The sequence below is a fragment of the Micromys minutus genome (genome assembly GCF_963924665.1).
Source record: "Micromys minutus genome assembly, chromosome: 19".
NCBI lineage: Eukaryota > Metazoa > Chordata > Mammalia > Rodentia > Muridae > Micromys > Micromys minutus.
This window is the reverse complement of record NC_137954.1, coordinates 10,978,745-10,997,378: the sequence shown is the minus strand read 5'-3', so window position 1 is coordinate 10,997,378 and position 18,634 is coordinate 10,978,745. Positions and strand designations below refer to the sequence as shown.

At 40.8% G+C, this 18,634-nt stretch overlaps 1 protein-coding gene across 1 annotated transcript in view; it reads left to right on the top strand.

Moving 5' to 3' along the window:
• Positions 1–18,634, top strand: part of C2CD6 (C2 calcium dependent domain containing 6) — a gene marked incomplete at both ends in the record, with an annotated part of 90,343 nt that overhangs the window by 45,557 nt on the left and 26,152 nt on the right. Inside the window, one exon of the mRNA XM_080932892.1 lies at positions 265–537. Coding sequence (XP_080789018.1) covers positions 265–537 — 273 coding nt within the window. The remainder of the gene's footprint in view (positions 1–264; positions 538–18,634) is intronic.

The following is an 18,634-nucleotide window of genomic DNA, read 5'->3' as shown; positions in this document are numbered from 1 at the left end:
ATTGCTTCATAAACAAGCGCTTTATCACATTTCAGAGAATGGTCTATGCTCAGGCCAAGTGTCAGATTTCTCAGTGTCTTCTTGGGGATGTAATAATGACTTATAAATATCAACTGCAAAATGTAGAGGACAGAGAGAATTGATGGACTGATGTTAAAAACTCACTAGTGAATAATGATTAATTGATTAATTACATTTATCCTGTTGCTCTCTCTCTCTCTCTCTCTCTCTCTCTCTCTCTCTCTCTCTTTTTTTTCCTTTAAGGAAGGCCGGGTCATACCAGTTTTAAAGCTGTTGGACCAAAATCATTCAGAGTCGTTTTTATCTAAAACTAGTGAGTTCCCACTACCGGAAGAAGTTCTGCTGCCCCCCATTCATTCCCTGCAGATCATAGAAGAGGAAAAAAGGCCTCACTTACAAAAGCCCGAACCTGAGGGCAGGCCACATGAAGAGAAGAAAAGTATAGCTTTTTCATCGGATGAAGAACTAATGCCCAAACATCCAAGCATTTTAAAAATAAACTCATCTATCCAAGAGGTAAAGTTGAGACATTTACCCATAAATCCTGAGAGAATAAGGCGGAGGAATTTAGGTTTCTCTCCAACAGAATGAGGTATCAACCGAAAGAAAGAGGGCTAGCTTGGGCCCCTGAGAGTTGAAGTGAAAAGGTGGCTTTCAAAGGGAAGATCGAACAGAAGCTCAACTAAATGAGTCTTCCCCACAGCAAAGCTTCAGACAGGAAAACCCAGAATAATTATTTTTAAAATCTACTAAATACCAATAAATTAAAAGTTATTCAAATGCCTCTAAGTAGAAACGTGTCTAAATATATTAAGTGTTCTTACTCTGTGTGTATTGATCAATTAAGGGGGAAATCCTTTGAAAACAAAGCAAACTGCCAATAGTACAAATTAATTCCCTGCATTAGTGTGGGATTCTGCTAAAAATGTACTAACAATGACAAGTATAAATTCAAAAGACTTGTAAAGCCTGAGAAATTATTTTAGTAGAATTTTTAAAAGTTGTTGTCTTACAAACCATAGTACATATGTCCCCTTGTTTCAGACTTCCAGTGTAAATGTAAGGTACACTAGGAAAGCCTTTTTCAGCATCCTACTTCCTTTACTGCAGCCATTTGGTCCCCTTTCCCTACCTGGACTGCCCGGTTGGGCTTCAGTGAGAGAGGATGTGCCTAGACTTGCTGGGACTAAGATGCCCCAGGGTAGTTGGTACCAGAGGAGGGTGGGCTCCCCTTCTCTGAGGAGAAGGGGTGGGAGAAGTATGGAATGGGATTTGTAAGGGTGGGACTGGGAGGAGAGAAGGAGGGGAGCAGTAATCTGGATGTAAAATAAATTTTTAAAATTAAGAAAACAACAACAAAATAGAGGCAGCTGGAAGGAGTTAGAGATCTCAGCAAGGCTCTCTCCCCGAGTACTGACTTTTGACATTCGAGTATTTAGCTCCGTCTCCTCATCCTTTTATGGATTCAAAACCATAGCTAAATTCCCTTTGAAATTTCAAAAGGCATAATTATATTAAATAACTGTAGCTGGAACATATTCTTTTTTTAAAAAGATTATATATATGATTGCACTGTCGCTGACTTCAGACACACCAGAAGAGGGCATCCCGATCCCATTACAGATGGTTGTGAGCCACCATGCGGTTGCTGGGAATTGAACTCAGGACCTCTGGAAGAACAGTCAGTGCTCTTAACATCTGAGCCATCTCTCCAGCCCTGGAAACTTATTCTCAATCAATCAATGGCTTAAAGCAATATAATCTGAATAATGCTATTTACTTGCTGTAAAAGAGTAATACATGCTCATTAAAAAGTTTGGAAAATGCAAAACATAAAAGACAAACTGAACTAAGCAATGATGGCAGACACCTTTAGTCTCAGCACTTGGGATGTAGAGGCAGGCTGATCTCTGTGAGTTCAAGGCCAGCTTGGTCTTGTAGAGTGAGTTTCAGGACAGCCAGCGGTTTACAGAGGAACCCTGTCTTAAAAAAACAAACAAAACGAAAACCAACCAAACGAAAGACAAGCCAAATACAAGTAGTTATAATTCCCTTACTGCTCTAACAATTTCAGTTCTCCCAGTCTTTGTATGCATATATATTCCTTATTTTTCATATTTGAATCAAATTCATCTTGTATTTGAATTAGTTCTTTGAAATGTTTATATAATGGATTTTGATCATGTTTACCCCTCCCCCAGTTTCTCCCATATCTACACCCTTTCCCCACTCACCCAGTGCTGTGTACTCTTTTATTTTGTTAAATCCATCAAGCACAGCTTGCACTGCTACTGTACTCTTCAATGTGAGGGTTCCCGCTGGAACATGGTCAGCTTACGAGGGGCTTAAAGAAGACAGACTCTTCTCTCAGCAGCTATCAGTGTCCAGTTGCTCCTTAGCTAGGGTAGGGCTTCATAAGATGCCCTAATCTGTCTTCTAGGATGGGATCGTGGTCTGATTTGAACTGGCATAAGTCTTTTGTATGATGTCATAACCTCTTGTGAGTTCCTATGTGCTGAGAGGCAAACCTACTCCACCTTGGGACCGGCCTCCATTTTAAAAGAAAAGGAGCCTGAGAACTTGACCTGCAGCTGAACCCAAGCTGCACCCAAGTTCCAGGAAGGACCCCGTGGCTTGTCTCTGGCCTATACCCCACAGTTAATCTCTAGCAACAGCCAATCAGGATTAGTCTGATAGATGCAGATGTACTTTCAGACCATTCGTGATCGTGGTTTTGTTTCCGAGCACCCACCTGCCGGCTTACAATAGTCATTCAGTTAGATGCTTGCTAGGCTGGAAACCTCTCGGTCACTTGCCATTTCCTATAAACCCTTGTCCCACTTGGAGCTCCACCCCACCCGTCCTGCCGCTTGAATAAAAGACCCTGGTGGGTTGCTTCAGAATCGGCTTGTTGGCAGTCTTTGGGGGTTCACGATCTTGAACAGGCACCAACGTGCAACTTCTCTGTGTGTCCTAAAGCATGACAAGTCACTCCAAACACCGGCAGCTGAAAACCACCCTTGCCTCTTCTCTCAGTGTTCAGTGGAGCTGATTGTGCTTTAGTTGGACAGTTCTGCTTCCTAAGATCTTGTACGTCGTACGGACTTAAAATCATTTAGACACTTGACTGAGCTGAAGCTCATGGCGGCTCATTCCGTGACTGGACGTCATGGGACATGCTCGGACTGTGTAGTCCGCAGCTTTGATAGTAGTCTCTCGCGCTCTGCCATTCTCCCCTTACTTGCTCTGCGCTTCTGCGCCTCCTTCTGTAATGCCAGGCAGTGTCTGTGCCTCACACTCTCCATGTAAACTTCCAACGTGGCAACCCAAGCATTCTCAACACAAAAGCAGGAGCCATAGGAGTTTATAAGACTTAGGCGTAAACTTCGTCTAGATTCACATCCACTGCATCCCAGACCGATTGGACCTTGGGAAGCATCATCACTGGGGACCATGTTAGAACGTAAGTTACCAGAGATTAACTTCCCAGTAATGAGCATCCCCTTTACATGTCAAACATTCCCCCCCTTCCTTCCCAGATCCTCAGTCCCACATCGTTACTCTTAAGAGTCTCAGGCTTGAAAGAGAGGATTCTAATATGTAAACCTTCAGTATGGCTGTTCCCAGTTATCTGTCCACCACACATGGTAGGGAACCAGGAGCAGAATCTGTATGTTCTGAAAGCTGGGAGACCCTCAGCGTCTCAAAAGTATAGTGAAAAGTGATGTACAGACTGGCCAACTGATTAATATCTCTCACATGTGTCATGGTGCCCTTGAATGAATGCTTTTTATTTATAAGAAATGACTTTTTATATAGTTCAGTGTCTTTTATGGAGGAAGTTGTGAATTTAAGTTGCTCTACTCACTTTCAACTATTTCAGTGTGAGATACTATAATTCATTTAAAGTGTGGGTTTCTTGTGTATCAAATTATTTTTAATAGCCAACCATCACACCTCCATATGTTTTAAGACAGGCCTGCATTTCCTTGGACTTAGCCTTTAGTTGTTGTGGCAAAACAGCCTGAAGTGTTGGGGAGTTTGTCTGGCAGTCAGAGCCTAAGTTGGATTCTTCAAATAATGTCTCTTAGGCATCCAATGACATTTGTTTGTTTTTTAAACACTAACCCTGGTTATCTTGGCCTTGAAATAAGATTTGACTAGCACTGTGCTAGGTTTGCTTTCTGCCATGAGACCGTGTCTTCGAGACTCACTGACTAGAAATATATGTGGAACTGTTTTATTTTCCAATGCCAGCCAATTGTGGTTCAGGGTTGTTTTCTGTGGATGTTGCTTCAAGAAACGACAGTCCCTCTTCTAGCTCATTTTATGTACTTTCAGCATGAAACGTGGAATTCTTAGCCAGATTCTCCAGTCCTGCCTGCCACATGACAAAGGCTACCAGACTTTGTCACCATAATAACGTTTAGTTTCCAATTAAAATCACCTTCATGTCTTTCCTGTATCCATTTTCTTGGGGGTCTTCTAATTGTTGCTATTATTCTTACTAATATGTAGCTCCCAAACAAACCCCACATTTCACAAGTTTGTTTTATTAGCAGTTTATCTCTTGGTACCCATTTCTAAATAGTTACATAGCAACTATCCCAAAACTTAATGTATGGAAACATTTTTACTCTCAAGACTCGTTTCACAGTCTGTACTTCTCTGAGGAGTTTCTGTTTCATTTAATATCAACTGAGGAAATGCTATCCTGGAGTTGGTCATCCAACATGGTCCTTCACTTGTTGGTGCCTTTTGGAAATGGCTGAGGAGTGTTCCTGGAATGGCTGAGCCCTGAACTCTCTGCCCTCTCCACAAGTTTATTCATAATAGGAAAGGAAACACTTCTGTTAGAAGCTTAGAGTCTTTATTAGAGGTAGCATCTAGTATGTAAATATTAATCATTTTCTCATATGAGTATGTCACACGTGCGTATCCAGCCAACTGAACATTAAAACTGTTTTACAAAGTGTGCCTTATGACATGCTTATTTCCCCTAAAGAAGTGCATATAACAATATTTTTATAGTTCAATATTTTGAGTGTTAAAAGTACACAGCAAGATATACATAAGTTATATACAAACACCATCCTATTCTGCGTAGGGAACTTGGCTATTTGAGGGTTCTAGTATCCCATGAGGGTCTTGGAACCAATCTCCTATAGATACTAAGGGATTATTTGATTTTAAGTATGCTGTAGTAAATTGACTAGTGGTCTCTAAAGATAACTAGTCCTGATCTCTGGGTCCTGTAAATGGTAATCTTATAAGGCTTTGCAGATGTGATTAAGGATGCTAAGGTGGGAAATGATGGTGGGCTACCAAGGTGGGCCTAAATGCCATCATAATATCCTTGAAGAGAGAGTCAGATGGGAACTGGCACCCAAAGAGCCGGTGATGTGAAGACGAAGCAGTGGGATTTGGAGACATCCTGTATCAAGTCAAGGAACACCCGTCTCACCAGAAGCTGCTTGGTGCAAGAACAGTCTCCCCGAATTGCCGGCATCCATCTTCCTCAGCTTCCAGAGGAAGCGTGGCCCTCCTTATCTTGATTGCAACCTCGTCAAACTGATTTTGCACTTCCGACCTTCAGAAGTGCGAGGAAATAAATTGCATGGTTTCAAGTCATCAAATATGTGGCAATTTGTTATAGCAAGCACACAATGCGAGTGCAGTGTGTGTTCGTCTCGTTTTTCATTGCTGTGGCAAAGTACCTGAAAAACCAAAAGAGAAAATATGTACTTGGCTTATAGCCCTGGAGGCTCAGCGTTGCCTGATGCTTTAGGTCTGAGTCTCCTGTCATTTATGAGACTGCTTACCTCCTGGAAGCCAGGAAGGTGAGTTCAGAGATGAGATCCACCCTTGAAAAGCATGCTCCAGCAACTGTCTTTCATCAGCCCCCATTTCCCTCGGTTTCCATCACCTCAAAGTACTCCATTCAGCTAGGAATGAATTCACGGATCGGTTCACATTGTAGATCAGAGTTTTCATGACAGCACCTCTCAGTGACTGGAGCTAAAGACTGACCATGCCGTGAGCATACAAGCATTTTGGGAAACACTTCCTGTCCAACATTAACAGTGCTAAAGAAAACCATTGTCTAGCAATATGTACTAGTATTAAATTTTCTTCTCCTCTCTTTGTTTTCTTCTTATACATAGAGCTGTTAGTCTGTCTGTTGTCCTTGGTTTTAGTATGACTGTGCTCAGAGACCACATCTTGGCTGTGTGGAAGGTTACAACAGCAGTGGGCCTACTGGGTAGCAATTTCCTTCGGCGCTAACAGTTTTTTAAAAATATACTTGATGACCCCACAGATGTTGGAATTTACTGAACTTGGAGATTAGTCTATGCAGATAATTCACCAGGATAAATGCTAGTGCAGTTTTGGTATTGATGAAGTCTAAATTTATACATATCTATGATTTTGTCTTTTAAGCTTCACCATGGTGAAGCTAACAGGGAAGAAACACTTGAGCGTCCATCCAGGAGTCTTCTAGACATTGCCGCTTGAAGTTTCTGTAAGCTAGAAAATTCTGCTGTTTACTGGTTGTGTCTTGTCTTATTTTTTGGAAAAAATTTTCCTTTAAAATTTTCTTATTTTTTGAGATTATAATGGCATAATTTCCCCTTTCTCTGTGTACATTGCCCCCTTCTTCCTCTCTTTAAAATTCCTGGCCTACTTTTCATTAATTGCTGTTATATACATATATGTTATATGCATATGTATATATCTGTATAACCTCAGTCAGTACGGTGTCACTCGGATTTGTGTTTTCAGGGTTGACCATTTGGTACTGAACAACTAACCGGTGTGCTCTTCCCTGGGCATGGCTGCTTTTCCACTCAACATTCCTTTGTCACCTGCGGTAGAAAAACCAGGTCCTCTTCCCACTTACGAACTTGAAGTACTGCAGTTTTTCTTTGGGTCTGGCTGGTTGGAATGCGATGCCCTGTGCCGCCTTGGGACTTCACTGAATGTCTTTCTCTAGCACTTTCATGAAGTTTCTCTGCAGTCGTCATGGGGAGAGTATCTCAGATTCGGGTTTTGTGCCTGTGAAATTTTTTATTATTACCTGTGTGCTTCAACACTAGTCAACTGAAAGCTTCAGCGAACCTGAGATGCCATTTCTTTTATTATTATTATCATTATTATCATTATTATTGTGCAGTATGTATGGACAAGTTCCAGAGGAATCAAGAAGAGGAGAGTTGCGCCCACTCTATGTGGTGGCTAGGAATGAAACTCGTGTCCTCTCTAAGAACAAATTCATCCTTCAAGTCCTAATTTTCAAGAGAATCATACCAAAAGCTCTGTTCTCTGTGCTCATGTAACATATAATAATCAGACAGTAGCAACTAGTACTGTATGTAGAAATCTTCATGAAAAAGAATCATGACTTCCACTGAGCCCTCTGTAGGCTGATTACCTTATAAAAAAACCTCAGTGGTTACAGAGAAGTAGAAATCACAGGTCCAGCTAACTACAATTTTTTTTTTTTTTTTTTTTTTTTTTTTTTTTTTTTTTTTGGCAAACTCTATATCCCTTAACAACCATTTGTCCTTCCCACATCTCTGTCTGACTAATGTCCTTGTGACTAACACGTAAAGGGTCTTGTTAACAGACCTAAGCTACCACCAACCACCATACTAATTATGTTACCAGAATCTGAGGCCTACAGACATGACTTCATCACTTTGACTCACTGTTCCTATCGATGCTTCTATCAAAGCACTGAAAGTGACTCAGTCCCTGACTTTGTACATTCAGTTACTATGAAGAGTTCATCAGGCTGTGACGGGGGAGAAGCATGGGATGAGTTGTAGCCTGATTCCCACAAGGTCATTCATTATTGAATACAGGGTAAACTATCTCTTTTTATTCCTGTTCTCTATTCATTTAATGCCAGAAACATTTTTCAAATATGATTACATTTCTTAAATTGTGTTTTATGTACAGTGCCTGATGCAATCAAATGCAGCTGACCTTCACATTTAGGGAAGAAGTGTGAGCCTAATTTTTGGTTGGGATTTTGTTGTTGTTTTTAATCTAATAATATGGCTTTCTCACAATGTTTTTGTTTGTTTATGTATGTGAGTACCCTGTTGCTGTCTTCAGACACACCAGAAGAGGGCATTGGATCCCATTACAGATGGTTGTGAGCCACCATGTGGTTGCTGAGACTTGAACTCAGGACCTCTGAAGAGCAGTCAGTGCTTCTAACTGCTGAGCCATCTCTCCAGCCTCCCCTCAAAATGTTTTTAAAGAATAGTTTTGCTGGATACTTAGTGTTTGGCTGACTGTTTCTGGAGCTGTTTTTACTCCTTTGCCCTCTGACTGCCTCTGTTGTAGTGAGAGGTCAGTGTTAAGCTTATTTCATTCCTCATATGTTAAATGGTTTTTCTCTCAAAAATTCTCTCCTCCTTTCTGTCTTTTGATAGTTTTCCAGCCTTATTAAGGTTTGGGTGACAAAAATGTTTACATGATTATAGCATATAAGGTTTTCGTATATTTATATTAATTAAACTAAGCTAATTAACATGTATACCATTACTTTACATATAGTTTTTATCATATACTTATAGTATATAACAATGTTATAAAACACATATAGAAAATAAAAAGGTTACTATGTAAAGCATTTAACATACAAATATATAATTACCTTTTTTGTAGTAAGAGTAGCTAAAATCTACTCAACATGGATCTCATATATAGTATTACTTTATTTTTAAAGGAATCTGGGTTTTTTCTGTTTAACTTTATGTATATAAATGTTCTCTCTCTCTCCTCTCTCTCTGTGTGTATGTATGTGTGTGTGTGTTTCATACCTGGTGCCTGATGAAGTCAGAAGAGGGTGTTAGATTCCCTAGAACAGGGATTAGGACAGTTGTGAGCCATCTTGTGGATTCTGGGTGTTTTGAATCTGCTTGGCCCATAGGAAGTGGTTTTGTTAGATGTGGCCTCATTTGAGGAAGTGTGTTTTTGTAGGCTTTGGAGGTCTCCTCCTATGTTCAGAAAGAGCTACCCATAGTGAAGAAAGCTTCCTCCTAGTTGCCTGAGAATTCCAGTCTCCTCTGGCTACCTTTGAATCCAAAAACAGAACTCTTAGCTCCTTCTCCAGCACTATGTCTGCCTTCATGCTGCCATGCTTACTGCTATGAAGATAGTCTACTAAACCTCTGAGACTGTAAGCAAGCTCCAGTTAAATGTCCTTTATAAAAGTTGCCTTGGTCATGGTGTCTCTTCACAGCAACAGAAACCCGAACTAAGACAGAAGTTGGTACCAGGGACCAATCTTGCTGTGATAGGCCTGACGATGCTTTTGTTTGAAGGAATGTGGATTTGGGGACTTTGGATTTGGAAAGCCATGGGATGCTTTAAGTGGAACTTAATGAGCCATCCTAGTAGAAATATGGAAGACACTGGTGCTTTATGAACTCTGGAGATTGTTCTTATGATGTTTTGATGAAGAATGTTGCTTTTTGTCATTGTCCAAAGAGTTTGCCTGAGCTAAGGTAAAGAGATTTATATTAACAAAGGAAGTCTTGAAGACTTTGTCTTCTGGTTTATTTTCATGAAGAGCGATTTGATCAAGCACAGCAAGCTTAGAAAGGAAGAAATACAAAATGTATGGTTCCAAAAATAAAGGTGCACCAGGAAGTGGAATGAAGCTAAATCCTATTTTCAAGGATATTAAAGGGAATTAAGGGAGTGGTGACCTCAGGGTAATATCCCACCCAGCTAAATTTAAGCATTTGCAGTTGTATGAGGGAGAGTTACATCATCTTAGGCATTATTATGAACCAGTTATTGTTTTCATTTGGACATAAGAATATACGATTATGAGTCATATTAACAAGATTGTGATGGCTATTCTCAGTTTTCAGCTTGGCACATGCCTTTAATCCCAGGAGACAGAAGCAAGCAGATCTCTTGAGTTCAAGGTCAATCTACCAAGCAAGTTCCAGGACAGCCAAGCTTAGGCAGTGAAGGAGTTGGAAAACAGAAAGCTGGTGCTAATGTAATAGAACAAGAGGCCAAGTTCCAGCTCCAGAAAGCAGCAGAACTCAGCAGCTTAAAGCATGTACCTCTGGCTTAGAGTCAAAAATAGAAGGGACTACTGTGACAATTGATGCTGGTTAGATGGAGCTAAGAAATTAAGAAGAGACCAGCATCACTGAGGTGAAATCTTCTGGGATGTGTTTTCTGAGAACATAAAGAATTTGTGTTCCAGAGATAGCCAAGATTGTACCTTGTGCTGCAGCTGAACTTGGTAATGTGTAAGAATCACCCAGGTGGTACTGGTTTTGAAGGCGTGAAGGGGTCACGGAGAGCAGCTGAGGCTTGGCACTGTGAGAGGCCAGCGAAGGTCACTGGTGAAGGTGTAGCTTCATTTGTAATTCCTGGCCCAGGCATGAAGGTCTCATGCAAAGAAGTTGAGGCTTGACACCGTGAAGGGGGCCTATGAGAGGCTTTTGGTGAAGCCTAGTTGCAGTGAAAGACTCTCAGCAAATTGGAGATGCCAGTACCATGGGATGATCACCACAACAGTCCAGCACTGGAGTGGAGTCAGCCAGATCCTAGAGTGCTACAGCTGGAGAAATAACCCAACCCCTTTGGAGGAGCCCAAAAGATCATGTGTGGATCCCAGACATTGCAACAAGAAGCTGCAAAGTTGAAGTTGCTTTGGATACACCAAAATGTCAGAGCCATGGGGCACCTGCAGATGAAAGCTGCTACAAAATAGTGCAACAAACCCAAGAGAATGAAGTTTGTTGCTGCTGAATGCCAGATCTGCCAACAACTATAAAAAAAGAGTTGGAGATCTGAAGAATGCTTTGAAGCAGGACATGGAGATAAAGAATTTGGAGTTTGACCAGCTAGTTTCAGGTCTTAATTTGGTCCAGTATTTTCTCGCTAAAACATTTTGGAATGGTAATGTAAATCCTGTGCCATGATATGTTGGAAATATGTTATCTGTGCTTTGATTTTTATAGGAGATTACAGTTAAGAAATCTCATGAATCTCAGAAGAGACTTTGGACTTTAAACATTGGTAAGACTATAATAGATTATGGGGATTTTTGAAGTTGGACTAAATGTATTTTGCATTATGCTATAGTTAGGCATGACACCCCCCCCCCACTCATGTATTTGAAAAAGCCTATGGGGACCAGGGAGTGGAATGTGGGAGTAGTGCCGCTAGGAGGTGTGTCCTTGTTGGAGGAAGTGTGTCACTCTGGGTGTGGGCTTTGAAGGTCTGTGCTCAGGAGTATACCCCCCTTCTTTGCTCAGGAGGCGCTACATGGTCTAACTCACTGAGACATCTCTCTGGCCCCTCTGTATAATTTCATTATTATTTACCTCACATGTTGCACTTTAGATTTCTACTATTTAGATTTCTACTACATCTTTATATCTATTACCTTGAATACTCTTCCTGTAGCTGTATGTCCATTCCCATAACCAGTTTTGTTCTCTATAGCTGTATGTTAGAATTTTTACTTTTTAGATTCCATGTCAAGTGAGATTATATACCTTTCTTTGTGTCTGGAATAAGCACATTTAAAACAATTTATTTTGGGCAACTTTGTGTTGTGGCAAATGGGAAAAAAAATCTCATTCTTTTCACAGGCATGGAGAGAAAGAGAAAAAAGAAGTTGTTTATTTGAAACTATTTTCTAGGCAAAATATGCCATACTTGACTATCCAAAACTTTATGAAAGGTTACATATTTGTTGCAACATAATCACTCTTTAAATTTATGTGCATATGTACTCGTGCACATGTGTGTGTATGATCATGTACATAAGCTTACACATGCTTGTGCATACATGTGTGGAAGTCAAATGATAGCCTCAGATGTCACTCAGGAGCATTATCTCCCTCCTTTGAGATAAAGCTTCTCGTTGTCCTAGAACTCGACAAGTAGGCTAGGCTGGCTGGGAAGCTGGCACAAAGGATCTGTGCGTTGCTGCCTCCCCAGCAGCGCTGGGATTACAAGTGCCCACCACTGTGCCCGGAATTTCTATTGGGATTTGAGGATTGAATTGAGATTCTCGTGCTTGTGAGGCAAGCACTTTACTACTGAGCTGTCATCCAGTGCCACAAAGAACTCTTCAGTCTTCTCTATGGGCACTTTCCCCACCATGCCTGGGTGCATTGATGTCGGTAATCATGGGTGGGGGGAGTTCTTGAGTCTCTCTATATGATAAAGTCCTAAGAGGACATAATATATTATTTCCATTTTGCCATTCTTATGAGTCTTTTAAAAATAAAAATAAATACATAACATCCAAGTTTCCTTTATCTCCAGTGTCTGATTTCATTTACCATTCTTGACTCACTGGCAAATAGTATTGTGAATTTAGTGAGGTTTCCCTATTATGGAAACCTGTGAGTAGTGACAAATACTCTGGCCAGCCAATTAAGAAGTCTTGAAGAAAAGAAATATTAGAAAACGAAAGTAGAGCCATACAGATGGGGCACAGGGGAATGGACACAAAGTCTGAAGGTAATGCCCATTTAGCAACTGTCTACCATGGGAGAGCTATTGAATAGCCAGCTACACAGAAGACAGCAGGCTAATGGCACCTACCTTCTGTCGTCAGATACTGCAAGAACGGCACCACAGATGATGAAACAGCAAGTGAGGCTACAACAGAGATTTGCCAGTGCTCAGCAGCCCCAGTTCTTACTTGCCAATGTTGATTTAGCAGTTAATTCTGTCTAATGTCTGATCTGCCAGCAAAAATGAGCAATGCTGAACCTCTCAAGACAATGCTGTCTCTTGAAGGATATAGCTGCTCACCTGACATGGGTTGATCATTTGAGAACTTTTTCCCCCTTGAAAGTATTGATAATTTATTTTAACACATGCAAGTAATATTTTTTAAGAATGGATTTTCCTTTAGTTCCTATTGGACTCATCAATGTTGATATTGCTTGTAGGGTGTGGTCCAGTTTCTCATGATATAACATTTAATCAGACCCAATTGATGGTGAAGAAGGCACCACGTCTATAATCTCAGCACTCGAGAGGCTGAAGCAGGAAGATAAGAAGTTCTAGGTCATAAAGATGACCTTGAGCTATAAAAGACCTTATCTTCAAAAGACAGTGAGGGCTGGAGAGATAGCTCATCCGTTAATAACACTGACTGCTGAGTTCAATTCCCAGGAACCACATGGTGGCTCACAACCATCTGTAATGGGATCAGATGCCCTCTTCTGGTGTGTCTGAAGACGTCTGCAGTGTACTCACATACATAAAATAAATAAATCTTTTAAAAAAACATAGTGAGTGATAAGTTGTGAAATGACCTGTCCACACTGTACAGCAGCAATTCCTAGACTATTCCTTGCCAGGTATACTGTTCTTTATATACATGAGTGATTCCCATCAGCAGAATACATGAGTCTACAAAAGAAAACAAAAGCGACCACTTGGAATCATTCCCAGTGGTTCACATGGTAGGTCTGTTGTAGAATTAGGAAACAGAAATAAGAAATCTGGTTGTGTTTGTCCCATCCAATATTTGGGACATACTTTTAATGTACTGTTTATCTGAAAGTCAATTTAATTGATCTTCTTGGGTTCCATCTGGCAACCTATCATCTGGATCATTTTTATTATCCCAGGACTCTAAACTCTATAGTTTTGAAGTTCTTAGTCCCCCAAATGAAGGATGCTCTCATCAGGAGATATCTGTTAAACTAACTATAAGTTATGGCCACTGCTTAGGCAATTCTATTACGACAAAATACGCGCAGGCATGGGAAACAGAGGCCATCTTGGATGTCAGCACGATGGAACAGTGTTCTGGGCAGGTGATCACAGAGGGAACATGAGACATAGAGAAAACAGACTTTGATGCCCAGGGATCCATGCTCAATTTTTATGACAGACCAGCTACTTACCTTGTCCCAGAAGGAGTTAGGCGTGAGATGAAGCTTAGCGGAATTAGAGCAGCTAGCAAAGGTCAATGTTGCCTCTTTGACTTGAATGCAGCTGCACTTGTGAGAGCTTCAGTTACTCCGCTGATGGTCTAGATTTCACCTGGGAAGAGAGAGCCATTGGAATCCTGGAGGATCTGTTTTCAGAACACACACAGGAAATGGATTTTCAAAGCACAAGTGATAGACTTTTGTGGGTGTCTACCCTCAGGAACGCAAGAGTTCACCCCAGTCTGCAGGCATGCTTCTAGAAGAAAGCCTCTGTCCTTCAGTCCTCTTTGGGAATTCTTTCAACAAGAGAAAACAGCTTTATCCATGCATGTGTTCATCCCCCAAGGCCCCGAAAATTACCAATCTGTGTTGTTTCTAAGGACCAATCTTTCCTGAATATTAAATATAAACAAAGCTATATGAATATATGACATTTCGTTTCTGCCTTTTACTTTGCATTTTTATATGCGGATGATTCTTAGTCTAGGTTCTGTGTATGAGAGAAAACATGTGATATGTGTCTCAGTCTGTCTTACTGGATCCAGCAGAAACAATTTCCAGTTCCTATTACTTCCCTTCGAATGCCATGGGTTCATTTTAGCTTGCGAATGGATAGGGTTCCACTGTGCATATGTGCTACACTTGATGTCATAATGATGGGCATCTTGGCTGGTCCCGTTTCCTGACTACTGTAACAGGACAGCTGCAATGGTTGTGCACAGGTATGCAGGCTTTTATGGTATGCTGATAGAGTCCTGAGGCGAGAACACCCAAGAGGTAATGCTTGGTGTTACCCTTATTCCACATCCTTGCCAACATGAGCAGTCATTTGTTTTATTGATCTTTCTTGGCCAAACTGACTGCCGTAAGATAAATCAAAGTGGCTTTGATTTGCATTTTCCTGATGGTTAAGGATATGGAACAATTCTTGAAATATTACTTATATTTGTGTTTCATCTTTTGAGAACCCATGTTTCATTGTGTTGATTTCTTGATGTCCAGGGCTTGTAAAAAAAAAATTCTTGGTGCATTTTAGATATCATCCTTCTATCAGACGTGTAATTGTTAAAGATTCTTTCCAGTCCAGTAGCCCACTTTGCCCGAATGGTTCTCTTTTCCACAGGGAAGCATTTCTGTTCCAGTACGTCCTACTTCATGCTCTTTGTGTCTGTTCTGCAAGTGTCCTGTTCCAGAACATTTCCTGTTCCAGTGAGTTCAAAACCACTCCCCACTTAAAAAAAAAATCAGATTTAGCTTTTCTGGCCTTATGCTGAGCTCTGAGCCATTTAGAGTTGAATTTTTCTCACAGGATGACAAGTATGGATCTATTTATATTTTTCTACATGTGGGCATCCAGTATGACCAGCACCAGTTGATGCTGTTTTCTTTCCAGTGTGTATTTCTAGCTTCTTTATCAATGATCAGATGTCCTTGGAGATTTGGACTTAGGTCTGGGAATTCAATCCAATTCCATTCATCAATGGAATTGTTTTTATGCCAATACCATGCTGTATATGAGTTGTTAACATGAGATCTCACCAACTTTTTAGGTAGGCACTTAGTGCTGTGAATGTGTCTCCTAGAACAATGTGTCCATAGCTTTGGTGCATTCTGTTCTCATTTTCATTCAGTTCTAAAACATTTTCAATTTCCCTAACTTCTGTCTTACCCCATCTTCATTCAGTCCTGAGTTGTTCGGTTTTCATAAATGTATAAAGTTGCTTTTGTTGATATCTGACTTTAATGTATGGTGGGTGCAACGTGTTCTCTCAGTGTCCTTGTGTCTGTGGAGGCTTGCTCTGTGTCCAAACATAGGGTCACTTTTGAAGGGAGTTCCATGAGCTGCTGAGAAGGTAGGTCCATTTGATTTGTGATATTATTTAAGTCCAGCATTTCTGTTTCGTTTTTGTCTGGATGTCCTGCAGGAGTATCCACTATCATTGTCTGAAGGTCAATATGTGATTTTAGATGTAGTAATGTTTCTTTTATAAACACAGATGCTCTTGTGTTTGGTGCATGAATTTTTAGATGTGCAATATCTTCTTGGTGAATTTTTCCCTTGATGAAAATGTAGTGCCCATTCATACCCCTTTTGATAGTTTTGATTTGAAGTCTATTTTTTTTCAGACTTTAAAGTGGCTACACCTGCTTGCTTCTTTGGTCCAATTGCTTGGAATAAATTCTTCCATCCTTTTGCTCAGAGGTGATAGCGATCCTTAATGTTAACATGTGGCTCTTGGCTATAGCAGAACGATGGATCCTGTTTTTTAATCTAACCTGTTAGTCTGTGTCTTTTTATTAGGGAATTGAGACCATTAATGTTAAGAGTTATCAATGAATCATTTATATTGGTTCCTGTTATTTTGTTATTGTGGTATGGATTTCCCCTCTCTCCTGATTTGATAGCATGAAAGTATTTATTCTTGTGTTTTCATGGGTGTGGCTAGACCTCTGCAGATTGAAGGTTTCCTTCCAGTGCCTTTGAGGAGCTGGATTTAAAGATACTGATTAAACTGTTTTGTCGTGGTTGTTTTTCTTTTTTTCCATCTATTGTGATCGTTTTGGTGAGATGGAGTCTGAGCTGCCATCTGTGATCTCTTAGAGTTTATAGAACATATCCATAAACCCTTTTGGCTTTTAGAGTCTCCACTGACAAGTCAAGTGCTAGTCTAGTAGCTCTGCCTTTAAATGTTACTTGGTCTTTTTCCTTTGCAGTTTTCAATATTCTTTCTTTGTTCGGTGCACTCAGTGTTTATTATATGTCATGAAGAGCTTCCTTTCTGGTCCAGTCTATTTACAGGCTACATGCTTCCTGTACTTTGATAAGCACTTCCTCCTTTAGGTTAGGAAATTTTTCTTCTGGTCTTGTTGAAAATATTTTCAGTGCCTTTGACCTTTATTCTTATTATTCATAAATTTGGTCTTTTCATAGTCTCCCACATTTCCTAGGTGTTTTATGCATGTATTTTTGTTTTGTTTTTAAATTTTCTTTGACTAAGGTATCCACCTTGTCTTCACTGCCTGAGGCTCTCTCTTCATGTCTGTACAGCTGGTGAGAGTTACCACTAAGGTTATATTTGACTTCCCCACCTTTTCATCCAGTTTGTATCCCAGTTTGGGTTTTAGTGATTCTGTTTCTGTTTTCATTTCTGGAACGCTTCATCATTCCATTGCACTTTTTGTGTTTTCACAGACTTCATCAGGGGATTTATTCATATACTTTAAAAGTCCTTGAACGTATTCCTAATAGTTATCTTAAAGTCTGTGACTTGTGCATCAACAATATTGTGCTTCTCAGGGTCTACTATAGTGAGGTTGCTGGGTTTTGGTAAAGGCGTTTTGTCTTGCCTGATAATGGTTGTACTTCTGTGCTGGTATCTAGGCATCTGGGATTGGGATCTTTGTGATTCTGGATTTTTTATAATATCTGATCTTGCCTTTGTTGGATGTTCCATTCTTTGGTTTATGTTGCCCTCTCTAGACTTTAGGGAAGTGTAGAGGATATAGGTTGCCTGGTGGGGAGTGCTTCTGTGGGTCAGTGGTGACAGGGAAGAGTAAAGCTGGCTAGAGGAAAGGGCTGAGGGAGGCTGAGGGGAAGATTTAAGGGGCTCTTGTTCATAAATAGAGGTAGGAGCCACAGGAAGTTGGAGGCGTGGTGGGACCCTTCGAGTAAGTTGTAGTAAGGCAAACAGTGATCTGGAGAGAGAGCGATGAGAGGGCTAGGGGACCCTGGGTCTGAAACAAGAGTTGGAGTCGTCAGTGAATGAAGCTGAGGTAGGAGGGAGGGCACATGTAAACAGGTTTAACTGGGCTCAGAGTAAAAATGGAGGACAGAAATGGAGGACCCAGGGGATCAAGGTAGCAGAGTGGGAAGACAAGCCCTTTGAAAGTGTTCTGCTGCAGGGCGGGGGATGGGACACGGGCATTACACTGGAGGACAGGAGGAGAACCCCTTCTACTACCTGGTTCCTAATCTGTGTCGTTACTGCTGAGGTGTGTTCCTTGGAAACAGCAGATAGTTGAATCCAACTATTTTTTTGTTTTTTAACCACAGTCAGAGACTTTATTGGTGACTTCAAGTTGTTTACATTTACGGTCATCATTGAAAAGTGTTTCCTAATGTCTGTCATTTTGTTGTTGGTTGTTTAGTCTCACCTTGTTTCAGTTACTTGTTCTTTGTTTTCTCCCCGATGTCCAAGGTCACCATGTTGGACATGGCTCCTCCCTAGCTCTACTTTCTTCCATTTCTCTGATGAGTTTGTTCTCTCTGTGCTATTCTTCTTTCCCCTGTATGCAGGGCTCCTTTAAATATCTTCTGCAGGGTCACCTTCGAGGTCAGGTCCTGCCTTTGTGCTTGTCTTGAAATGTGCATAACTTCCCCATGGTTTGAAGATTAGCTTTGCTAGCTCTAGTGCTCCAGGTCCGCAGGTGAGTTCCAGCTCTTAGGGTTGCTGATGTGACATGACACTGCTGTCACAGCACTGGTGACCGCAGGACTGAAAATGGCAAACTACTACAGATGGCTCTGTCAGGTTCAAAATTATTCACAGTAAGTGTGGAACCATTAAATGAGATGAAAGAAGGAGATGGGGTAGGAGAGGAAAAAGAGAAGGAAGATGAAAGGGGAAAGATCGGGAAGAATAACATGGAGGGGACAGCAAAGG